We start from the raw sequence: 26,977 nt of genomic DNA on the forward strand, positions 1-26,977 counted from the left end.
GCCTGCAAAAAACTTTTCTAAACTCTAATCTATCAAATTTGGAGCCCTGAAAAGGGCCGATGATTATATGCTAAGCTAATATAGCACCCTCTCCTTGGATTCGATGGGCCAGCTGAATGTCCTTGGGCATGATGTGACGCGTTTTGCGTGGATAGCACACAAATTTGTATCTTCGAATAAGCCTCCTGCAGCGTAAAACCGCGGAACTTTGGAAGCGCAAGTCGGTTTTGAAGTCCTGAGCAATTCCACGAACCAAATGCTGCAAAGGTAGCTTGTGGATCAGCAATTCGGTCGACTTCTGATAGCGACGAATTTCATGCGAAGTTCCCGGTCGATAGCGATGTGGCTTCTTCACGCTTCCTGCGGCTGATGCGCTTATCCGAGCTGCCTGCTTTCGTGGTGCCTTACCACCGAAAGACTAACGAGCTGTCTGCTTAGTCCCGATGAAACAAGTCCTCACGGTGCGAGAGTAGAGTAAGAAATGAACGAAAGCAAGGGAAGTGTCATTTTATAAAACATAAAAGAATCGAATGTAAACCTCACCCTCTTTATTGTATAAGCTTACTGTATACTCACGAATATAATAAGGGTGGGATTTAGATTCTATACTTTTATGGTTTATAAAATGACGCTTCCTTTGCTTTCATTCATTTCTTACTCTACTCTCGCAACGTGAGGACTCGAGCTCGTTAGTCTTTCGCAGACAGCTCGTTAGTCATTCGGTGGTAAGGCACACGAAGTCAGCTCGGATAAGCGCACCAGTAGCAGGATAGGTGGAGAAGCCACATCGCTATCGACCGGGAATTTTGCGTGAAATTCATCGCTATCGGAAGTCGACCGAATTGCTGATCCGCAAGCTACCTTTGCAGCATTTGGTTCGTGGAATTGCTCAGGACTTCAAAACCGACTTGCGCTTCCAAAGTTCCGCGGCTATGACGCTGCAGGAGGCTTATTCGAAGATACCAATTTGTGTGCTATCCATGCAAAACGCGTCACATCATGCCCAAGGACATCCAGCTGGCCCATCGTATCCGAGGAGAGCCTGCTATATTAGCTTAGCATATAATCAACGGCCCTTTTCAGGGCTCCAAATTTGATGGATTAGAGTACAGAAAAGTTTTTTACAGGCCGAACTGAAAGGAGCATTTAGCGAAAATCGTGGTTTCGATAATAATTCGTTACCGATAGGTGCCATGGATATGGATTTCCTTATGAAGAATATGAAATACATGATATGATGTAGTGAATATATCCGAAGAAATCACTTTGGTGAAACTGCATTATAAAATTATTTGTGTACGAATGCCGCAATCGATAGTCGACTCTAATTTGCGCTGGGTAATTTCCTCGGAGCACTCGATTTCTCCTTTGAGCATTAATAATCTCTTTCTGGCAAAACGATGTGGTATGAATCACATTATTTGAATGATAGAATGAAGAAGTTTTCTGCCAATTTCCTTCAACCTCCAAACGTATCTTTCTCCCGTTTGTCGTTTTCGCGTTCGCTAATCCTCTCTCACAACACCCATTTCTAGTTTGAGAAATTGTTGAGTAAACATTGTTTGCCAGTGCGCGTAGAGCGGGAATTCCTAAAGATTCATTGCACCTCTAATAAATTGCCGAAAGACGTGGTCTTACGTTGATCGCACTTGATTGAAAAAATCCAAAAAGAAATGTATTTGGTCGAAGCATTATATGAATAGAAAGCAAATAATCGCTCGAAAATGACTTGATTTTCGCGATGTGAAACATTTCCCGTTTTTCATGTTATGCATCCAATATTGGATACGAAAATTTCCACTGATGGGGAAAAAAATATTCAGAAGCTTTCCTGTTAATTGCGATTGATTGAAAAATAACAAAACCAAATGTATTTGGTTGCAGTGTTATATGGATAGAAAACATTAAAATAAACTATTTCGCATGAATGTATTTTTCAATTCCCAGGGGAACTGGTAGATTATTTTTCAGCAACGATGATAGCAACGAGAATTCCGCGCGTGTATGTGTGTGTGTGTGTGTGGCGGCTGCTCCGATGTTTCAAGCGGAACCGTGGCATCACTCTCCTCCTGATGGATTCCCTTTTGGCCTTAGGTGCACAAACAGGCTCTTGGTGACACCGTTCATCAGCGCATTCATGATAAACGAAATTTGCTTCACAACAACAGCGACAACATGCTCCAATCGCTGTTCAATCATAACTGAGTGGGTTTACGAGCGGCGATCGCTTATATACCGATTTTTGATTTCAATAGCCTGTTTTGAAAGCAATTTTAAGACTATTGAAACAAGTTTTTGGATGAAAAAGTAACAAGTATATGACGCGTAGACATTTTATCTTTCAAATGAAGTGTTTATCATACCATTTCGTTCAGTTGTTTAAGAGCTATTAACGCTCAAAATCTCGGTCTCCAGCGTAACGCTTTCGTTCTCGAAACTTTGGTTTTACACCCCGGTATAGAAATGAAAGACGTAGTCCTACGTCAAAAACAATACTAATTTACCTAGTTTTGTTCAAAGTCAAGATGCTGATATAGCGTACTGGACAAAGTTTTAGATCCTATTAAAATATAAACTTTTGTCGAAGACATCAACTTTCTATCTTTTATAGTTTTTGGAATACATGGCAATTTTCTATGGAGACTCCTGAAAGAAATAATGTTTTATTCGTAACATTTTTGTGTGAAAATTCTCGCGTTTGACATATTCTTGACATGTTTCTGAATAGAAAACAGTTTGCAGAACATGTAAATCGCGATAATTTAGACATAGAAAATGTTACGAGTTTAACATTAATAATGTTGTAATTTTCCAAAGAACATGAAAAAGTTGTTGGAAAATCTCCAATCTCCAATAAAAGTGCCTCAGATGTATATGTGACCTATTGAAAATTGTAAGGGCTGTTCATATATTTTTCAAAATAAAAAAAAATACTTTTTTTTTGAGAAACATGAACTCAAGTTTTCAGAATATTTGTTACGCAATGAAAACAAAAAAAATATATTTTAGTAGCAGTAGTAGTTTAAAAAAAAAAATAAAAGTTATTGTTAGAAAAACTTTTTCCCTGTAAAAGTTCCCATCTTCCGACACATGGATGACTTGTTGGAAATTTTAAGGGTTAATTTTGTAGATATTATATTAGGTGTTCCGGTAAATTCCTTAGGTTTCACAACAGATGGCATAACTTGATTATTATTCCAGTCAATCAAATGTCCAGACATTCGTTGGAAAACTACTGTCATTGCGCGTCTTTTTCAGTATATGTCAAAAAGTTGAAACGTAAACAACATAGTTTTTTGCCACTTCGAATATGTCGAATTTCGTACCAACGAGTGTTTTTGCGAGAAGTGTGACTTCATTATCTCAATATGTAGAAAAAAAGCTGCGGAAAGTCATCGCATTTTGATGGAAAAAACGGCCACAATACGAGCAAAGACACGATAAAGTTATTTTGCAGCACGACAATGCTCGGCCGCATGTCGCGAAACCTGTAAAAACATACTTGGAAATGCTGAAATGGGAGGTCCTATTCCACCCGCCGTATTCTCCAGACATTGCTCCGTCCGATTACTACCTTTTTCGGTCGATACAACATGGTTGACCAGCACTTCTCCAATTTTGATGAAGTCAAAAATTGGGTCGATTCATGGTTAGCCGACAAACCGGCCGATTATTTCCGCAAAGGGATCCGTGAATTCTCAAAAAAATGGGAAAAAGTTGTGACTAGCGATGGGCAATACTTTGAATATTGAATTTGTAACCATTTTTGCAGGATAAAGCATTAATTTTTGAAAAAAAGAAGAAACTTAGCGGTACTCCTATTAGTTTCTGAGTTATAATTTTTTGTAAAAAATTTTGGCGCTTTTCAAAAAGTAGTCTAATTTTTTTTCAAAGATTTCATGTATCCAAAGTTGCTTAAATGACCAATGTCTTTAGACCCACAACGTTTCACTGCTATCTGAAACGGTGCTGCCAACTTCATAGACGAGTAGGCATGAAATTCGTCCATAAGGAAACTTTTCAGCACGTTCCCTGATATCCTGACAAACACTCAATGTTGCCTAATTTTTCTGAAATGATCCTGATTTTTTTTCTGATTTTTGTATATTTCAAAAAGTTTCATAACTGTTATACAGATACTTTACAAAGAAATGTTAATCTTTTTTTCGAATATTATCTATCTACTCCGAAACTAACCGCGTTTTAGAAGATACACTGTCGACATTTATTAAAGCTTGAATTTGGCTTGAGAGAAAGATACTCTCTCAGATTAGCATGCCCAAAGGCGTTTCAAATCATTATATTTTGAATGAAAACAATTACTTGATGTTTTTTAATGGCTTTAAACACTTGTTCTAACTCTTACTTAACCATTTGTCAATACATATTCTGCTATTTTCATAAAACTCATCATTATGATAGGAAATTATTATTATACTATATTTTATGGTTCACATCTGTCACCATACAATTTTTTTTAATACCTGTCACGCGAAAAAAAACATATTCCTCTATTAAGTAGGATACACATACGTTACGGAAAAGTAAATTTTCATTCATATTTTTTTTTCTAAAAGTTTCTAAAAGTATTTAATTCATCTGCCAATCCAATGAGATTTTTGCCTCACAATATGAGATAACAAATTATGAATTTCGCGAAATGAATAAATGAACAATGAGTAAAACGCGACAAGTTTTTTTCCGCTCATTCTAGAATATTACTTTAAATATGACCGATTTACATTTGACAGACTTTATATGTACAACGTGTAATATTGTTATACGGTTCAAAATTTGAATTGCAGGTTTTTGAAATGAAAAACTGGTGTCCCTGTATAATTATTCGCAATTGTTCTTGAAGCTGAATCCATTCATTATTCTCGAATCTCGGGAAACCATACAAATCAGTCGTTTTCGGTAGAAGAGTTGGTTCTGATGAGGAAATGAAGCGGCCTGAATCAGTGACTCTGGAAGTGCCACACAATTTTACCGATAAACCTTAAATGAATTACATCTCCAATACGTTGATAAAACGACTCGCTTCATAAACGCAACGAAAATTTATGAAGTTTGGTTGGGATGTGCTATTCCATCAACTCAACACAGGTTCAGGTCCCTTCAAAATTCATTTATGGGCAAGAACTTCAACTCTATGGACAGCATAAAAGATACGTTGAACAATTTTAGACGAGAAAATTGTATGTCTGTCTATAAAAATGATACGATTGTTTTCCTGAAAATCGGCACGAACTTTCCAGACAACCCAATAGGAGCTATCCTGATTTTTTCCTTAATTTTTTTTCTCATTCTCCCTGATTTTTCAAAATTATAATTCGCAACCTTGATTATGACACACGGCCAGCTTGTGTATTGTTCTCGCAAGAGCATCAATCAACCATCTTGAGCTGCTCGTAAACCACGCAAACCATCGGCCCTATTCAAGGCCACCTAAACTTTCATCTAAAAAATTATTTCATAAATTTCGACACATTCTGAAGTAATATCCGACGTAATAACTTGATTTTTATATTTATTTTTTCGAGTGGGAGATTGTTGAAATTTAGGAGTCTACTCGAACTTAGGTAATTTTTTTCCGATCGAACATGGAATTCGAAATGATTCGTGTATTCGAGCATTGTATTCGGGTTAAAAGTGACGTCGGGGTGCAGTCAATTCAAGTCGGAGTTTTTTTTTCTTCTTCGATGACACTTATTCCTAGAGAAACTTCATCGTTTCAACGTAGTATAATTTTTTTATCCCTTTTGATTATATTAGGCTCATTAGTATTAGCTGTAACAGAGCTGAATTTTAATCGTGTACATGTCACATATTTATCATATCTATAATTAGCACAGTATTAGTATTAGTATTAGTATTAGTATTAGTATTAGTATTAGTATTAGTATTAGTATTAGTATTAGTATTAGTATTAGTATTAGTATTAGTATTAGTATTAGTATTAGTATTAGTATTAGTATTAGTATTAGTATTAGTATTAGTATTAGTATTAGTATTAGTATTAGTATTAGTATTAGTATTAGTATTAGTATTAGTATTAGTATTAGTATTAGTATTAGTATTAGTATTAGTATTAGTATTAGTATTAGTATTAGTATTAGTATTAGTATTAGTATTAGTATTAGTATTAGTATTAGTATTAGTATTAGTATTAGTATTAGTATTAGTATTAGTATTAGTATTAGTATTAGTATTAGTATTAGTATTAGTATTAGTATTAGTATTAGTATTAGTATTAGTATTAGTCGCTTACCAAGCGAACGCGCAACCAATGTGGCTACGCAGACCTCCAGTAGTATAACTTTTGCCATTTTTTAAATTAGTAATTAGTTGAGATTTCTAGCGACAAGCTCTAGAACCCGTATGACCAGTGTTCACAAATCGAAAGAAATTCCTTCGACAAAAAATCTGGTGCTGCCTAGCATCATTAGCGTGTTGGAGATTCAATTTTGTTAAGATACTGACTTACTAAAAACTTTTTGGATATTCAATAAGTTCGATGTCACTGTAGATAGCGAGCAATCAATAGGACATGGTAATGCTGAATTTTATTGGGTGTGCAACATGATTCGTCCCGTTATTCGGATTCATTTGAATAATATAATAAATTAATAAATTATTCACAGTATTGGCCTCTGACAATTGGGGGATTCCCTCGCGAAAGAAGCGTTCATTTTTTGAAGCCTGAAATGAATCCAGCCAATTTTTAATACCCTGTTCTGAAGTAAAACCTATCGGAAGAGGCAAGGGCTGGACTACGAGACGGGCGAACCAGAAATTTCCATCCAGTATTTTCCAAATAGTTTGCATGTCGAATAGCAACACCACTTTTAAAGCGTCCAAATCATCCCTACAAAAACGATGGTACAGAGTCACCATAAACTACCACAAGCATTCAGTGCGCTTCAGCTGCACTTTTCTTCCAATGGAAACAGAAAATCAAAACTTCCCGCGGAACGAAACGAATTAACCCTTTGCGGTCGTATTAAATTTGGGTATGAGTGTCGTACTGGACGGAATATTTTTTCCTTGAAAAAGCAGGGATACATGCCAGATTATGAAAAATAAACCTTTTTTTTTCTTTTTGTTGTGATCTATATATGTATATATATGTATTCATTCAACAATTTATTTTAATGTTATGTTTTTATAAAAAATATATTTTATAATTCGTCTTCGTGTGAAATCTTTCGAAACAGTCTCCAAGAATAAATCATATAAAGTTTAATAAATACATAATTTTATTTTTATTATCCGTTGAATATGAGACACTTTCGCTATTGATGCAATAAATGTGTAATTAATGCCAGTAATGTGTATCCGAAAAGATTAGCACTTTTCACTTCTAACAAACAAAGATTTTTTACATGAGATTATTCAGATGACATAAGACACTTATGCAAACAATTATTCTCATCTTTAAAAATAACCACTTCAACATGTTTTAAACCAGTAGTTACTCAAATAAAGATATCTGCGTATCTGAAATCATCAGAACTTTTCACTTTAGATGAACAAAGATTTTGTCGCTTGAGACACCTATGCAATTATTCAAATAACATGACAGTAGTTATGATACTTATGAACAATAATTTCCATAAGTGTTACAATGGCTAAATTCTGCTGTTATGATTTTTGTCCCACATTCCTTTGCATTCAACGCACTGTGCGTTGTCTTATGTGGGTGACTACATTGTTTGATACAGAGTACCGTTATCTATTACTCTTAGGAGCACCGTATTGATTCGTGAAGAGGTTCACTAGACATCAAACTTCGTTCAGGAAATGCATAAACTGTTACTTGTTTGAGTAAAATACAAGATCAGCATGGTTTCTTGCTGTGGTGGCTGAGAGCAGACAAACGACCACAAAGAGTTAAGTTGCATAACCAATATACCTCTTTGATCGACAATCTCTCAAAAATAATACCTTACATTCAAAACACAAGTTGATTTATTGAAGTTGAAATTGCTACTTTCGAAGAATACCCCATTGACTGCAACGTACGGCGACTTCGGCATTAAATGTATAGTATAACTCTTAAACTGTGTTCTATACTGGTCGATGTAGTTCATGAGCGCTTGAAAAGAAGAAAACAGAGGCCAAATCCGAAGTCGTTTTTTTGACACCTTCAAAAATGGTGATCCTGAACCGACCTTCGTTTTTTTGCAGCGAATCTACATCCAATTGGCCCTCAATCGTACATGTGATTAATGAAAATGACTGACGAGCGGAAAACGAAAATTGTTTTGACTTTCGGTTTTTTGATACATGCCCAGAATGACCAGCAACGATGAAAAACCCCTACGATATGGGTATTGAGTGGAAAGAATTTTGGAAACGATGTTGGAGGCTTCCGGTTCATTGGAAACGAAAACGATCGGAAACTGAGTTAGTGGAGTGGAATAGACAAAGAAAGTGTTAGAATCGTTAAACGCCAAATGCCCATGTATGATAGATACCTGAGTGAGCTTCCGTTTAAATAAGTGAGCGTTTTAAATAAGTACGAAGCAAAAACATCGGTTTGGGACCACTTTTTTAGGTCGATTCAGGGCCATCCCAATTTTTTTTAAACGGCATGTCGTGTGCCATAGTTACCAGGTAAATTCAATTCATATAGATCTTTTTAATGAGCAGATCATAAGAAAACGAAATTACCTAGTTTTGTAATGTTTCGCCATCTAAAAGAACATTTGACTCATCTTCCGTACAGATCATAAATCTATCTTTTCCTTCTTTGAAGCATTGGAAACACAAAATTGTGCCAAAACGCTGGAATGAGAGAAGCAGGAAAAGGGTCACCATACAACCAAATTGTCAGTGTTGAAACACCTTCCATTTGACACTACTAAAAATTCGGTAGGTGGCACCATCCCCGAGATCCTAGAGGGGGTTGGTTCAGGGCCACCGATCGAATTAGGACTACCTTTCCCTATAGGATGAGACTTATCTTTCACGAGAGAATGTGCGTCTCAATCTTATAGCGAATTCGTTTTTATTCAGTTCCAACCCCAGTGCCACACTAACTGCTGTCAAAATAATGACACTAACTGGCGAAAATAATGATGGATATTCAGGTGGAATAAACATGATTTCAAAATCAAAATTATGAATGAAAATATACTTTAACGTATCGAATATTTATTTTATGTGATGAATAAGAGTTTTTTTTCCGAAATTGTAACAATATATTGAACGAAAACTATGTCTGATGATGATTTTATATTATAACTAGCTGACCCGGCAAACTTCGTCCCGCCCAAAATTTGTTGACCTTCAAACATTCACGTTTTCTTACTATGAGCAAGTTCATGGGTCCAATCGCAGAACTGTTCATTGATTGATCTTCTAATCGACCCCGTTAAATTTACCTTTTACTGTACAATTCCTACTATTTCTAACAAAACTCATCATTATAATATCAGATTATTTTCAGACACAATTCTCGTTCAAGATTGTTCAACCACTTGCAAATAACATGTTTCTCCGTTGCATGGAATAAATGTTTTATACAGAAAATATGATAGAACAAAAACAGCCCTAAATCGGACAATTCCTTCCTCGAGTTCTACTCTTATCAACACATTCGGCGATAATTTTTATTGTTATAGATAGAAGAAGATATAGGAGTGCGTTTCATCACACTAAAATCCATTTCCAGTTTCGAACAAAGATCAATTTCGCTAGCGCAAACCAGGGGATAGTTACTTCAAGCAAAAAAGTGGTATCGATTCGAGATTGCTTTTCAGCAGTGATCTTTTTTTACACTCTAAAAATCGAACCGACTTGCACTGACAACTGAATGATATTGTCAATTTGTGCGAGATGCCTCAAAACAGCTGGGAATAAATATTGTTTATATACAGTAAGTTACATTTAATGCGACGTTTAGATTATTGAACAGACACGTTTAATTGGACATTTTTGTAAACATCGAGTTCGGGGACCAAATTATGGCGCCACATTAAAGTTGCCACCAGACGTCGACACTGTACCACTCACATCGCCAATGTTAAATTACAGGCCAAAATCGCCTCCAAAGCGACACTGCGTGGTGCCTCGGCATGTCGTATTAAATTTAAATTACTGTATTATGTTGTTATTTATGTCATAATGCATAATGTCATAAGCAATGAACAAAAATTTATTTTCCACTTGCAACAGTATTCACGATGATTGGATGGATGAATATACGACTCCTACATGCATCTAGTACGACTATCGTCATGCGTATATACGATTTACTACAGACAACCCAAAAACGAATGACGGAAAACGTTCTTGATAATAATGATAATTATCATAGATTCTTGTAAATACATGTACGTTTGGAATATTACGTTAAAAATTATTTTTAAGTCGGAATATTTCCGGTTTTAAGAAAAGTGAAAGTTAAAGTTGCTTTTTTTTATTTTTAACTTTTAAGAACGAAAGATTATCTGTTTGCCGGTCTTTTGAGTTCTGATAAACATAGTGACAAAAATAAATTAGTTCAACTTCGTCATTCAATTGCACTTAACTCAAAACTGTAGACATGAGATTATGAACTTGACAAACCAAGCTGCCAAGTATGCCAACCCAGCAAACATTAAATCGTATAACTATCGTATATAGAGCATCGAATATTTGATATTTTGCGCCCAAATAGCATATACAGTAAGTTACCTCTAATCCTCGACATACCGAGGCACTACTAAGTGTCGCATTAGAGATGATTGGCCTGTAATTGGACATTCACAATGATAGTGGTACAATGTCGACGTCTTGTGGCGACTTCTAATCTGGGGCCATACTTCGGGTACCAAACTCGATGTTCACAAAATATCCAATTAGAGATGGAAAAGTCCTATTATTTGTATCCCATTACAGGTCTGTCCAATTACCTCTAATTCGACATTTAGTTAACTTACTGTACATGCAAGGTTATTAGGCAATACCAAATAACATAATAAGTCTGTTGTCATACGAATATACATCACTGCCATAAAAAATGGCGGAAAATATTAAAGTAAAATGTTCGGCCCGGGGAATCATCATTTTTTGTATGTATATAGAACCTTTATAAACATTATGTTTGTACAAATAGGAATTAATCAATTGACTTTCAGGTATACAAATGTTTATTATGAGTGGGGCGCTTATAAAATTGCTCCGATGGGATTTGAACTCCGGTTGTTTGGATTATCAAGCCGCAGCTATCTCGTACGGCTATCTGAAATATGATTCTAGGGCAATTAAAGTTCTTACATATGATACGAAAGAGTTGCACTTGGATACTTCATTCCTGATTGTATATTGTGCTTTAGTGGAAATATCGCAAAATTTATATAGAAATGGTTAAATAAAGTTCAGTACTACATGTTTCAAGTAATCAAATTACATGAAGTAAAAAATTTCATTCATATTTTAACAATTTAAAACTGCTTTCGGGCCTGCCCAGCAAACATGAAATCGTAAAAAAAAAATTCGAGGGGTTGTATCAGAGACACGACCGTATAGAACGTAGGACTACGCAATCTTTTTGACGTAGGACTACGTCTAACCGGAAGATATAGGGGGTGAAATGAAAATCTAGGCACTGAACAAGTAGGAAAAAATGCAAGATTTGGAACGCTTATAACTCGAGCATTCCTCAAAAGATCGCAAAGGTTTTTGCATCAATTGATATGAAATATATCTACGTCTCTATTATAACGAATAACATTTCATTTTTCTTGAGATAAATAATTGAATAATTGTGAAATATCAAGCATTGTCCAAATGCACTATGTGCCCATTTTTGATTGGTCCATTTTATGCTCCTCAAATCGTATCGACCAAAACGGGCAACCAGAGCAGCAGCGAAATAGAATGAAGCACGATTGGAAAGGAAAAAGAAAAAATATGAACGAAGCATTGGTCGCAGTCTCACACATGCGTAATTCTCGAGCCAGCCAGTCAGCTTAAAAATCCCCGCTCCGCTGCCGTAACGATAGAGACGAATGAACTCTCAGAGTTTAAAGTCTCTCTAATTCATTACCGATTACCGACCGTAACGATCATTTGCATTCAAACCGTACACCACATCGTTTCGCACCACACCACATCAAAAAACCAACACAAGCAGCCATGTCTGGACATGGAAAAGGAGGAAGAGTGAAGAGAAAGACAAAATCCCGCTCGAACCGTGCTGGTCTGGAGTTCCCCGCAAAAGTAGCTAGGCCAAGCGCGTTAGTACCAGTGCACCAGTCCACCTAGCCGGCGTTATAGAGTTTCGGCCGCCGGAGTGCTCGAGTTGGTTTGCAAAGCTGTTGAGAACAATGAGAACATACCACATTCGGTTCGGTGGCAACAACTAGTTTCAGCGAGTGGCAAACGCAATCGCAAAACGGCAGCAGGTAGAAGGAGGAAAAAGTTTGTTTATACAGACTGCTTTGGTGGCAAAACCAGCCACCGTAAAACAAGGCGCTTTTCAGGGCCATTAAACCATTCAAAGAAGAGTTATTAAAAGTTATTCACATATAATATGAACTGAATTATTTTGTTTATGCTTGTTTTTGAACTTATTGGTGGCTGGGGTCTTTTAAATTGATCATTCAGTTTTCACAAACCCATACATGGTTTCCGAATTAAAAGTGGCTTCAAATTGTATGCAGGATGGCATTAACGAATTTTCTCGGTAGCAAGAACTGCTTTCTTTGGTTGATAACTGATGTTGAAAATTGACTGACGTTACATCCGCATTGTATAGAAAAATAACTAAGGAGCAACATGATGAGCTATGTATTTCCTGCTGCTCTGTTCTTATTTTAAAGGACTTTAATCCGAAGGTCATAAGTCCCTGTATTTACTGTTGGTTTTTCAGAACGCTTATAGCTCGTTTATTTCTCGATAGATCGTAGAGTTCGTCTCCAAAACCTCAGTTCTTTTTCATTTTTATTTACTTTGTTTGCGGAGATACAAATCTTACAATTCATTCGTCTCCGAAACCACAGTTTAGGGTACGGTAATGTGCTCAATATTGAAATATATGATAGTGAATGAGCTGATGACCACCTATGCATTCCCTATAACAGCCATCATTTTGATTGTACGATATGTGCATACGCCAAAAGATGCCCGTTGTTGAACATTTAATAAGTACAAAGCCTTCAGAAAAAAAATCAAGAAATCAACTATAAGACAGTGAGAAAAAAAATGAGAAAGTTTGTGAAAAAACGCAAAAACACAACACCAAAGGTTCTTTTCAGAACTCCTAACATGTTCATAAAGAGTAAACAGTAAACTAATCCATGTTTCAGGTAAATAGGTAGGTATCCACGTAGGAAAAGAAAATAAAACAATATATTTAAAATATATATTTAGAAAAAGCTGTCCCCTTTGTATAGTCCTACGTCACTCCGCTTATGTCCCCGACATAACCCACCCATCTTTTTTCTTTTGAAATTTGATGGTTTATCATTTGGAATATTATTTGCGAATACGTCGAAATAACTCTTTAGTAAAAAGTTCCGGGGACCCTGAAAATGTTTAATGGCTTGCGTAGTTTTGTAGACTCATTTCGAGAAGCAACGATCATTTTTTGCCCTTGCGAGAACAATACGCTATGGTCATATGTCGCAATTCGTTTCTTTATATCAATGCACGCATTGCACTGAATATTAACGAGAAGCATCTTCCGTGCATCGCCATCGAAGACGAATGATCTCTCTGAGTTTCAAGTGTCTATAATTCAAAAGAAGAAGAAGAAGAAGTGCATCGCCATTCAACAAGCATCAAACACGCGTCTAACAGATGCATACAGTTGCAGTGCTAAAAATGAAACATCGCAAGAATGACCGTTTATGAAAAATCGTTTCTCGACTCTCGGTCGATACCGTCAACAAAGTTTCTAAGTTCTATGTTTTGCGCAATGAAAACAAGCTACACACAAAAAAACCAAACACTGATGGTTAGAAGCGACCTAAAATCATTTGTACTCTTCTCTTTTTTCGCCTGCTTTGCCATGCTTCGGATGGCTGTGTTAATTGCAATGCCAGATGCACTTCAAGTGAAATATTCACTAGCGTTCACAGCTCGAAGGGATACATTAAACACAAAACGAGCAGAATAAGCGACCTTTGTTGTTTCGGGCTCAGAAATATTCTGAAAATTTTCCTCAGAGGAGATGCAATACTTATACGCTAGCGACAGCTTACATACTATGCAAGGGTGGAGTTTACTTCGCATTTTTTTTCTTTTCGCTATCCCCCTTCGTTGTTTCTGGTCTAGCGGCTGCATAAGCTACCAGTTATTGACAGCTCTGTTCGGGAAAGCACACAAATGGACAGAACAAATGTATGGAAAAATGGGAATGCTTCCATTTTTATCAATTTAAACCATATACAGACTATGGGATTGTAATGTATAGCATATCAAACAAAAAAATCTTAGAAAAATTTTGGTATACAAAACGTTTAAATCCGTTCGTAGAAAAAATAGTTATTAACGTTAACTTTATTTCATAAAAAGTGACCTGTTTTCTGATTTGGCACCCATAATGTAAGACGTAGTCCTACGTCAAAAATCTAAAATTGGAGGCGATATACATACATCTAAGACACATTACTTGTATGATGTGTATAACTGACATATGCATATGAAATTGGAGGCCATATACATATATATGGGGTATATGATGTAATATAAACGATAATTATACGATTTATTATTTTCTAGGATGTATGTATATCGCCTTCACGTTTGCATGTATGGGCTGGCTAGGCGCATCATATACATGCAATTTATATTAATCATACTTGTATGTTTGTGAATATAATCCTCAAAATAAAATAATTACACTAAACCTTCAATTCAAATAACTTATGCAGTTACCAAATCACGCAATAAACATCAAGAATTGCTGGGAATCTCTTATCAATATTTGTTCAAATTAAAAATGTGCTGAACTCCAGTTTTGGTGACAACTTTTATACATTCAATTAAATCGTACGATAAATCATATATAAACATAAACATTCCCACCTTTCATCCTTCATTAAACACCTCGTAGTAGAAATCTGTCAGTATGCATACACTCTCCTACGAAACATAGTGGAAAAAAATATATTCGTCGATGTAAACAAGCGGTGAAAAAGAAGACACTTTTCGACGAGTGATTTGTATGAAGTTCCACTGCCGTGCGCAAACATCAAATGGACTAACAGCACTTGTCACTATGTAATTGTAGCACATATGAGAATTTAATTTTTCGAATTTTCCTTTTTTCCTTCCGAGTTTTCCGAAAATTTTCAATTGTCATGTTTTATTGACACAATGATAGATATCTTTCATTATCTTCTCCTACTCTTTAAACATATTCGCTGAACTAAATGTTAGTTAGTTTTTTTCATATTTATTCTTTCTATTTTGATTCACTGCTTCGTTTTTTCTTCTTTTTGTTTTTTTCTGGTATGGGACGTTTCATATAGCACATGGACACTGACAGATTTCAGGTAATTTGATTTCTTTATAACTACATTGTGTCAGCCAGACCACTGTCGGCCGAATCATGTCCACACTCACCTGCGGGAGCTGTTGGTAGAGGACCGATAAGCAACTGTCGGTCATGTGCTTCAAGGCAGGAATCTCCCTAATTCCTCACTACTGGTGTCAAACCACCACCTTAGAAATGTTTCTTGCCCCCTAAAATCTCCACATGTCAAATTTAGTTCATTTTGCTTGATTAGTTCTTGAATTATGCAGAAATTCATTTGTATGGCAGTACCCCCCCCCCCTCAGAGAGAGGGAAGGAATGTCTATTCACCATGGAAACAATTCGTGTCCCCTAAAACATTCGCATGACGAATTCGACTCCATTTGCTTGATCAGTTTCCGAATTATGTAGAAATTCGAGTTTCATTTGTATGGCAGCCCCCCCTTAGAGAGGGGGGTGGAGAGTCTAACCACCATAGAATCATTTATTGCACCCTAAAACCTCATTATGCCTAATTTGGTTTCATTTGCATCATTAATTCTCGAGTAATGCAGAAATTTGTGTTCAATTTGTATGGCAGCCCCCCCTTAGAGAGGGGGGAGGGGTCTCAAACTATCACGAAAACCTTCCCGGCCCCAAAAACCCCTACATACCAATTTTTATGTTGATCGGTTCAGTAGTTTCCGAGTCCATAAGAATCAGACAGACAGACAGACAGACAGAAATCCATTTATATATTATATATAGATAGTAATTATTTGTGGAACAAACAGTAATGCATCGACAAATGAGTAAGTGACTGTCACGACTACATGTGTTAGGTAATCAAATAATATGAAGCAGAAATTTTCATTCAAACTTTTATATTTTTACACTGCACTTGGCCTTCCTGATCTGATAGAGAATAATTCACCTCCCAAGCATCAATATCGCCACCGGACGTCGACACTGTACATTTGTTATCGCAAATATAACCAAATCAGACTATATAACGCACACCAACAAACCACCGCATTCGTGAAACTGAAAACGTTTTTTTATTACAGAGTCAGTTTGGCACTTTTAAAAACGTTTTAAAAACGAATTCTCTAATATATTCGTTCTTCGATTCGAATTATTTGCTCCTTGAACTAGAAGCACCCAATGTGTTTTCTACGTAGTTCTCGAAACATTCGAAATGTCAACTAAAGAAGCTTGGTATCGTAGAAATTGTTCATTGATCTGAGATTGGTATATTCTGGAGATTCCAATGACTTTTCTAAAAAACACGTATTTGATATGAATATCATTTGTTCCCTGAGACGAAATACCATTAAAAGTGCCACCGCAGACCTGTAGCAGAATTAATCCATCAGCCATCCACAGCATTTTTTTTGTGTCTCTCTATTGCACTCACTCCCGGTGCTGTCCGTGTCCTTGTCAGAGGCCGGATCCTGTCGCTTTGACGATTTCCAATTTTTTCCTGTCGCTGATGCGAGAGAAAAACAGAGAGCGTGTTGTAGCGCTCGATGTGTCCCGTTTTCTGGATGTCCGATATTCGAAGGGTGGAAGAACAAAAAAAATATCGCCGGGATATGTCCACCAACTCTCGTTGCAAATTGTTGGGTTTGGGGGAAAATGGTGCCACAGCCACACCACGGCTGCTGCTGCTACTGCTGCTGAAGCTGTGTTTTAATAAAAATTCTATCACTGCCTACCTTCGCTCCACACGCGGGGATAGCGTTTCTTCACGGGGTGAGACTTTCGGAGGGAACCATCGCAATTGGAATTGCGCGCGCTTGTTGATTGTATTCTTTTTTCTCTCCGCATCGGTTTGGAGTGCTGGATATCCGCTGATATGTGGGTTCACATCGATTGTTCCCGAAAATGGTTTCAAAAAATATTGTATGTTATATCAATTAAAACTTAACTTGTTTGAAGGTTCCCTTGTTCTCCAAATGACAGAAAGTCAATTTAACATTCCGATACTCTGTATCAATGTCCATTTGTAGGATTTTCCTAAAGATCACTCCAACTTTCAATGCAGTTTTCGTTACTATGCGTAACTGGCACAGTTGAACTGAACTGCTCGCCAGGTACAGAAAGACAAACCTTCGTCGAATTGTGACTGCTGACTTCCTCATTAGATGATCGTGCGAACGAGCGTCCAAAAAACGGATCGGTCGAATTGCACTAAGAACTGCTGCCCCATCCACCAGTATTCTCCAGATTTGGCCCCATGTGACATTTTTCGTTTCCAAACATGAAAAAATCACTCGCCGGGCAGAAATTTGAGTCGAATGAGGTGGTCATCGCCGCTACGAAGGCTTACTTTGCAGACCTCGAGATCACGTATTTTTTAGATGGACTTAAGAAGTTGGAGCATCGCTGGGTCAAGTCTGGGTCGAGCTAAAAGAAGACTACGTAGAGAAATAAATCGGCACTTTTACAAAAATTTTGTTTTTTTTTTTGTAGGCTAAGTACGGACTGCCCTCGTATCTAATAAGGCCGTCAACGTGGTTTGACATTTACTACAGGTGAGCTAGATTTTTTGTATCGTACACGAAAATAACTCACACATATAAAATAGCATGCAGTGTTGTGTTCAGAACCACTGACAATTTTGTGAATTTTGTTGATATAAACCCGTTTTTCTGTATGTTTTTTCACAAAATTGAACTCGGAGACAAAGTGAATTGAAATTCTGTTTAGAATTCCTCCCAAACTGCACGTTATTTACTAATACTAACGCGAGGACCTTTATAGCATACCTAATAACTGTCTAAGTTCGCATAAACCGTTCATTAATGGTGTAACTACTTTTTTGACGTAGGACTACGTCTAACCGGAAGATATAGGGGGTGAAATGGAAATCTAGGCACTGAACAAGTAGGAAAAAATGCAAGATTTGGAACGCTTATAACTCGAGCATTTCTCAATAGATCGCAAAGGTTTTTGCATCAATTGATAGGAAATATGTCTACGCATCTATCATAACGAATAACATTTCATTTTTCTTGAGATAAATAATTGAATAATTGTGAAATATCAAGCATTGTCAAAATGCACTATGTGCCCATTTTTGATTGGTCCATTTTGTGCTCCTCAAATCGTACCGACCAAAACGGGCAACCAGAGCAGCAGCGAAATAGAATGAAGCACGATTGGAAAGGAAAAAGAAAAAAATGAACGAAACATTGGTCGCAGTCTCACACATGCGTAATTCTCGAGCCAGCCAGTCAGCTTAAAAATCCCCGCTCCGCTGCCGTAACGATCATTCTCATTCAAACCGTACACCACATCGGTTCGCATCACAACACATCAACAAACCAACCCAAGCAGCCATGTCTGAACATGGTAAAGGAGGAAAAGTGAAGGGAAAGGCAAAATCCCGCTCGAACCGTGTTGATCTGGAGTTCCCCGCAAGGGTAGCTAGGCCGAGCGCGTTAGTACCAGTGCAGCAGTCCACCTAGCCGGCGTTATATAGTTTCGGCCGCCGAAATGATCGAGTTAGCTGGCAAAGCTGCTCGCGACAATAAGAAAACCCGCATTCGGAACAGACCACATTCGGTTCGGTGGACATCAAGACAACAATAGGTAGTTGCAGCGAGTGGCGAGTGGCAAACGCAATCGCAAAACGACAGCTGGTAGCAGAAGAAAAAAGTTTGTTCTTTATACAAACTGCTTTGGTGGCAAATCCAAAACAAGGCGGCATCGAGGGCGTTCGAAATGGTTTTTTTCAAAACCACGAGTACTAAGTTTTCTAAATTGGAACCATTCCATAAAACAAGGCGCTTTTCAGGGCCATTAAACCTTCCAAAAAAGAGTTTAGGAAATACAGTTCAATGCTTTCTAAAACAATATCCAAAATAATAATAAAACACAAATTGATTTTTTCATAATTTGTTTGCCAGGGTATGATGGGTATGTGAATTTGGCAGTTGTTCTGAGCTTATTGATTTTCACCAATTCTTAAATTGCTTCTAGAGTGAAAGTACAGTAATTTACACTTATCTCGACATTTAGCTAATTGGACGGACCTGTAATGCGACATATTTAGTTGGACATTTTTATAAACATAGAGTTCAGGGTCCAAATTATGACCCCACATTGAAAGTCGACACTGTACCACTGTCATCGCAAATGTTCAATTACAGGTTAAAATTACCTCCAATCCGACACTGAGTTGTGGTAATGCGACGTGCCATTGAATGTAATTTACTGTACAATATGTCACAAGCTGGATGGGAAGAAATTTTCCAACTGTGAAAGCTGTGGCGAGTGGCAAATGCAATCGCTAAACAGAAAGGTTTAGCCGAACAAGATGGGGATGTCGAGTGATAACAAAACAATAAACTCTTTAGATTGAAGATAATTTTGTGATCCTGAAAAGGACCCTTTTTAGCCTGCATGTGAATCCAACGAGCGAACAAATCGTAATGAATGTATTTTTTTTTTCCATCGCTCCCTTTTAACGCTCATTCGTTCGTCTCGTTGGACTCGCCCCTCTGGCTGAGTCTGCCGATTTGTCTCTATCCTGTGAGTGTGTACCGCTAGAGTATAAAACACGCGGACCCCAAAAAATATCTTATTTTCTTTTAAACCGTAAACCCGTGTGGTTGTACGGCATCGGCATCGTGGACGTAACAAAGGAGGACAAGTTAAGGGAAAGGCAAAGTCTCACTCGAACCGTGCAGGTCTCCAGTTCCCTGTTGGTCGCATTCACTGATTGCTCCGCAAGGGTAACTAGGCCGAACGGATTGGTGCCGGAGCACCAGTATACCTAACAGCGATTATAGAGTTTCGGCCGTCGGAGTGCTCGAGTTGGCTTGCAAAGCTGCTCACGACAATCAGAAAATCCGCATCAAGAACAGAGCAGCTTCGGTTCGGCGCTCATCAAGGCAACAATTAGTTTCAGTGAGTGGCAAAGTGTTTCTCCGGCACGTCGCAATCAATGTAATTTACTGAACAACATGTCACAAGCTGGATGGGAAGAAATTTTCCAACTGTGAAAGCTGTGGCGAGTGGCAAACGCAATAGCAAAACAGGAAGGTTTAACCGAACAAGATGGGAATATCGAGTGATAACAAAAACACAACACCAAAGGTTCTTTTCAGAACCATCAACATATTCATAAAGAGTAAACAGTAAACTAATCCATTTTTCAGGTAGATAGGTAGGTATTCACGTAGGAGAAGAAAATAAAACAATATATTTAAAATATATATTTAACAAAAGCTGTCCCCTTTGTATAGTCCTACGTCACTCCGGTTATGTCGCCGACATTACCCACCCGTCTTTTGCATCAGAAATCAAGTTTTCATTTCACTTTATATGAACGTAAAAATAGGATTGGGTACGCGGGTAAAGTGATTCGTTGTCAGACGGGGAAGTACAAGTGTGGATTGAAGTCAGTTGAATGAAGAGACAGATTTGTATTCGTTAGTCACGTCAATTAGAATAAGTATTGACTGGAAAAGTTCATCAGTCACCCTCGCTCTCAACGCTCATCAATTCACTTTCTGTTGACTGCGAGTACCGAGGTAGTCCTAGTCGAAGCGAAGCTACAGAGAGACGAAATCGACTGTTATGTGAAAACATTGCGAAAAGATCATCAATCATGATTCTTTCATTTGATAGCAAATCTTAGGAGTATATTCAATTGAAAAGATTTGCTAGAAATAATATCAATTCAATTTTGGGAAAAATAACTTCAATAATCAAACATTACTTTTAATTATGTATGAATGATGTTAATGAGCTATTTTATTATTTTGTCTTGTGGTAAATGGAAATTATTTATATCTTTTAATATCCGGTATCCGGCCGGATAATAGATTAGCCATCGGATATCCGTTTCATCTCTAATAATAACTACACCAAATGGATGTAACTATTTTCATAACAAGTAGCTATATATTTTCTAACACCAGTGAACCATCTAGCCAAAATTTAAATATACGAAATATGCTACTCAATATTAAATGCGAAATATTGAAACGCGTATCTCATTCAACCCACAAAAAAAACCTTCCCTAAAATATAACTTCAGCGCAATCCGTCTAATGTCCCCTTACATTCAACAATCTCGGAAGGCAGAAGAAAAAAAAAGTACGGTGCATCCAACCTCCCTATCCCTCCCCCTTGTCCTGACCTATCCTATGCGGTCCTGTTCTGTTTTTTTTTCTTCCTTTCATTCGCCGGCTTGCGAAGTCCCTCACGCGTAATTATTAATGGTACATGAAACCCGCAGCCGAAGAAAGCCACCAGACTGGTGCTCACACACAGGGGAGAACCGTAAACCTACAACTTACCTGTACCATTTTCTTGTCGTTGCCGCTTCAAACTCTCGTTTCACTGTCCGCAGTGCCGATTCGGTGATTCTGTTGCGTTTTGTTTACTTTGTGGCCCTCGCTCGCAACCCGCAACTGTTCCGCCAACGTTTTCACACACTGTCTGTAAGCACTCACTACTCGGTAGCGGGAACTGCACCGAAGATAAACCCGAACAAAACGGACACGCTAATCCATCCGCACAGTCCCAGGAATCTGGCCAGAGTAGTCGATTTCCGGTTTTCACGGATGTAGTCCAATTTGCAAATAGCCGCAAACACGCGCTTCAGTTTGGGCCACACAGAGAATTCCACTTATCTTCCGCGAACACTCCACACTCCGGGGATCTCCAGCGACGAACCAGGCAAAAAATACCGCGACACACGGGACTCGGACAAATTCGCGTCTAGCTTCCACTTGAACTTCACAGCGATTGAAGTGACGAGCGAAACAAGCCACACGGTTTGGTCCCCCTGTTGAGATGATACGGAAAGAAGAAATCTCTGCGTAAACGTGTCCGCACACAAGGACCAACCACCACATGGGCGCCACCGACTGTGAAGAGTCCCGAACGGTACCAATACTCACACAGAAACAGGATTCACTTTTTTTTCTATTTATGATGTGACGATCCGTACGGCAGGATAACGTATGCATGCACACAGGATGCAAAAGGAGACCGAATAACACAGGGGGAAAACTCAGATGCGGTTGCCGTAGTGCACGAGGGAGAAACACACCAATGCTGTGCCGCTTCACGGTACAGAACAAAAACAAATGTGCTCGACAGTTTGACAGAAGACGGGAGAAGCTCGATTATTTACAGTGGAACTTTTGTCGAGCGGACTCTACTCGGTGCTCGAAATTTGAAACATTTCATCAAATGTTCAATCTCCTTTCAGTAAAGGTCGTCGCACTGCAAAGTACATAGAATAGAAGGTAGTCTCCTCCCTGCTTTGTTCAAGTAGTGGTAAGCAAAAAAAAAAGCAAAAAATTGTAATAAACCATCGATCAAATCCATATAAATTCGAACATTTTTGATTTTTATTAAATTGTAACAAAAGAACTGTCTCAAAATATGTTTCTAAATAATGAAATAGCAGTTTACTTAATCATTCTAAAATTCAAAACAGTGAAATTATCGCACCTGTATTATAAAAATAACGCAAAAACCGATGAACAAATGTGTGGAGAGGTTATATCGAAGCAGTGTCGTTCCCGCAAATTGATAATATGTTGAAATATTAACTCCCACACTGCTGATTTTTTCTCTTTAATTGAAGCATCCATCAAGAATCATCTCGACGCATTCATTGGTTTCGGTTTGGAGTGATCAGCCGTAGTGAGGCCACATAAGGGACCAAATTGGCGTTTCTGGAAAACGAGAAAAACATTTCCTCCATCCCGGGCCATCTTCCGATGTGATTGCAAATAAATATTATGCACTTTCGCAAGAAATGAATGCATAAATTTGGAATTTCGTGTGAAACCATTTGTTCGCGCGCAACCGTTCCTAATTTTCGGATACTTTACAGACAAAACAGATATTTAAATTCAAACACAGAATTTAACGCAAACACATATATTTGACCAATTCTGTCGTCCGTATATTTCTGTCTCTGATTCTGTTCTCTGTCTTATCCTGTTCACAATCAGCTGTTCTATATTCTATTGCAATCAGCTGTTCTCTCACATAAGAATAGAGCGATCAAAGCAATATCTGGAAAAGCTCTACTCTCCCGAGCGAAATGATCCCTCTTTGTATGTTGTGTGAAACAGACCAAGCGTTGTTGTGTTAGTAAAGAAACACACAATATCGCTGGGACGTTGTGGACTACGTTTGGGATGTTCAAACCATTCCGGCACGAACATGCCGGCCGCCTTGAAATACTATGGATTTCAAACACATCACTCCTACTCTAGGTTGCTACGCTTACAATACAAACAGAAGGTATATAAAATTGCTTGCACAGAACATTATTGTGTAAGGGCGATTACACATTATCCGGTTTCAGCCGGACCGGCAAATTTCCCAAATGGCAAATTTCGACCGTACCAACCTCTTTACGGCCCCGTGATGCAGCCGTCTACTGCGACTGCAATGTCCGGTGACCGGACAAGCATGACAGTAGTATTGTGTCGACGTCTGGTGGAGACATCGGTTTGGGAAAGCAAATCATACCCTATAAGATTATCCGAACTTAAGACAGTTTTATATTGTTTAAATTTTTAATGAAAATTTATACTACATGTTATTTGATTACTTAAAACACGTAAAACTGACCTTCACTTAACCATTTTTATATAAATTTAATGATATTTTCGCTAAAACACTTCATTATAACATACAATTTTTATCAAACACAATTTTTGTTCAGAATTCTTTCACTACTTGCAAAAGAACGTGTTACTCTATTACAAAAATAACATATTTGTTAAAAAAAAAGTTCATTTTCATTCATAATTTTTATTTTGTATACGGGCTTATTGCACCAGGAAATCCATAATAATTATCATTCCCCAAAAGCGGAGCACGTAGTTCAATGCCACCTAGGCGAATTGACAGTATGCTTGTCATGTGTGTTAGTATTGGTACGATTCAGACAATTTTTCATCTCATGTATCAATATGAGTGTGCTATTGGCGTTTGTTTATTTATTCTCAAAAATTCAAGCGACATGGATGCCGAAAATTTAATTTCGTTAGTTCAGCAACGGTCTGTGCTATGGGACAAATTTAGTGATTCATACAAAGATAGGAATGCTACGAAAAGTGCTTGGCAGGAAGTTTGCGCGGAATTATTTCCAGACTTTCATGCTTTTAATGACAGCGACAAAATTTCGATTGGTAAGTGGATTGTAAAATTATATCTTTACGGGGTTCTACTGTATAAAGAATTTAATTCTATAGTGTCAATGGTAGTAGTAGGCTTCGAACATTAGTTTGTTTATGTTGATGTGGGGGAGTTATGGAGAGGACTGATTTCTGAATTCCCAAGCGGAGCACTATTGAGGGCATTGTATCCAATAACAACTGTTGGTTATCTATTGATGGATGTTTATCACTCAATGAAAATGTTATACACCCACATCTCGCTTTACGGCCTAGATAGGTACCCCGAAACTAAACCGCAAAACGAAGAGCCGTATAAGGAATCATTCTAATGAAAATTTATACCAATCCGATTGAATTTGTGTGAATTTGTATTAGAATAATTGATTGCTTACACGGCTTTCATGAAGTGTTTTGCCATGGATTGTGTTCAACGGTGGGTAGTGTTATTATTCATAATCCATTAATTAACTTTTGTTTTTGTTTTGCTTACAGAAAATTTCCCTCATTTGAAATCGATACTGAACAAGTTTTAGGATGTCAACCAAATTTTCAACTGTTTCATCAAGGGGCAGATTTCAAGCGACTTCATCCAGCTGAATGTGAAGGTGAGTTTTTGTTAATTTGAACACACCAAAATCTTCTAATATTCTTATTCGGTATTTCATACAGTTCAGCCTGACCCGGAACGTGATCGACGAAGAGGTGGTTAAGGCTCGGCTCGAGGAATTCAAGACCAAACTGTCCGATTAGTGCTCGGTGATCGAGATGTTTCCCTGCCCGACTCTGTCAGAACGCAATCACCCAGCAATCGGTCATTCTTCGCCCAGGATCCGCTGTGCGTTTATGCAAAACGCGCTCAAGAAGCTGCTTCTGCCCCGAAGTACGTCCTCGAGAAATTACGGCTGAGTGCGTTTCTGGACGAGGATCTGCAGAAGCAGCAATTAGATAGTGTTTGAAAGAAAAATATGATGTAATTTTAATCACAAAGCATTATTACTGCAATGCTGAAATAAAAAAAAACACTCTAGAATGAATGAATAGGCACACATTCTCTTGTAGGCAGATTTCAAGATGATCACAGGAAGTGAACAGATAATACACATAAATAAGTAGTGCCCCTAGCTTGTTAGAAATTGTTATTATTATTGCTTCATAAAATTTTACACTTTTATCTAACCGTGTTTCTGAGACTGTTAAAAAATATGTGGCAACGGAGCGTGTGAAATAAATCATGCTGTTTGTGACTGTTTGTGTGCTCTTTGCAACTGGACAAAAGTTAGTTTTTATAATACTGTTGATGACAGCCATGTTTTTTGTCCAGTAAGTTTTTCATATTAATTTATCATTACAAATTTACGTTGCCGTCGTTGTGGGAACTGTTGTAGAACCATATGAGCCTAACATAAACGTGTGCGCTCTGAGAATTACCGAAAAGGTTTGCGAACGTATTTTGAAAATAGGCGGAAAGGTTTATACCTCTGACCGCTCTGATCGCACTTATCGGTAAGAACACCGTCCTGATGTGCGTATAATGTCTGCGAGGCCTGCACTCACTTTGGCCGTGCTCATGGCGTGCCACACTTCAACATTCGTCCGTATGTACTCTCAAAGGAACGCAAATTTGAGCAGGTTCGTGGTTGCAACCCCAAAAGGCATATCATGAGAGGGTGAATGCCCTAAGCTGCTCACAAACAATAGTGGAAATTCAAAAAACACGGGCTCGATCAGCTAGGTGCAGCTATACCAAGAACAAGGTACAGATGCTTGATCTTCGCTCACTCATATGCGATCGGGAAGCGAAAGATGCGCAAGGAAATTGGGGAATTCACCGCTGCCGATAGCGATCGGGAACATCACACAGAGATGCGATCAACAAAGCGTAAGCGGAAATAATTTTATTATTCTGCGGAGCAGATACGTCCGAAATCGTCCACCATGGAATCAACAATAAATTAAATATTTTATCGGATGTTTTGCTAAATAAATACAGATTGTAATTTTGTGAAACTGTACATTGTGAATATATGTTTTATATAACTAGTGTTTTCATATGAATATATGTAGTTCTACCAGAACTGTAATTTGTTTGTTGATGTGATGTTTGAGCCGGGTGTTTCGCCGTTTTGTATTTACTGTCGGCATTGCGTGGATAGCAGTTCGAGCTTTTGTTCGCCGACAGCAATTTGTGGTGCGGAAAAGGATTTCCCCATACAATGTTGGGAGATTGAAATTGTGGGCTGTCGAATTGAGCCAGCCACCCAACAGCAATCAAGTGTATGTAGCAGAAATATTTGCAGCAATATTTACCTGTCAAACCACTGTATAAACAAATGCATGTATGTGTATGTGAAAGATGTAC

The 26,977-nt window shown here is 37.8% G+C and overlaps 1 protein-coding gene and 1 long non-coding RNA gene across 4 annotated transcripts in view; one reads left to right on the plus strand and one right to left on the minus strand.

Moving 5' to 3' along the window:
- The window catches only part of LOC129778798 (neuroguidin), a 105,920-nt gene extending 83,306 nt beyond the window's left edge, over positions 1–22,614 (minus strand). The window contains exons 1-2 of one of the 2 annotated variants that reach the window (XM_055785907.1): positions 22,372–22,614; positions 21,766–22,256 (exon numbers count right to left, since the gene is read on the minus strand). In XM_055785907.1, the coding sequence (XP_055641882.1) occupies positions 21,766–21,774 (9 nt within the window). In that variant the 5' untranslated portion in view covers positions 21,775–22,256; positions 22,372–22,614. The other variant, XM_055785908.1, reaches the window with a different exon arrangement.
- A 1,846-nt stretch (positions 22,615–24,460) lies between these two features.
- On the plus strand, positions 24,461–25,858 carry LOC129779207 (uncharacterized). 2 transcript variants are annotated; one of them, XR_008743591.1, is made up of 3 exons: positions 24,461–24,630; positions 25,111–25,223; positions 25,288–25,858. It is a non-coding gene; the product is annotated as an uncharacterized LOC129779207 (long non-coding RNA). The 2 variants fall into 2 exon arrangements; XR_008743592.1 differs by lacking the exon at positions 24,461–24,630 and adding an exon at positions 24,741–25,051.
- Positions 25,859–26,977: the final 1,119 nt, after the last annotated feature.

This window comes from Toxorhynchites rutilus, chromosome 3 (assembly GCF_029784135.1).
Source record: "Toxorhynchites rutilus septentrionalis strain SRP chromosome 3, ASM2978413v1, whole genome shotgun sequence".
Lineage (NCBI taxonomy): Eukaryota > Metazoa > Arthropoda > Insecta > Diptera > Culicidae > Toxorhynchites > Toxorhynchites rutilus.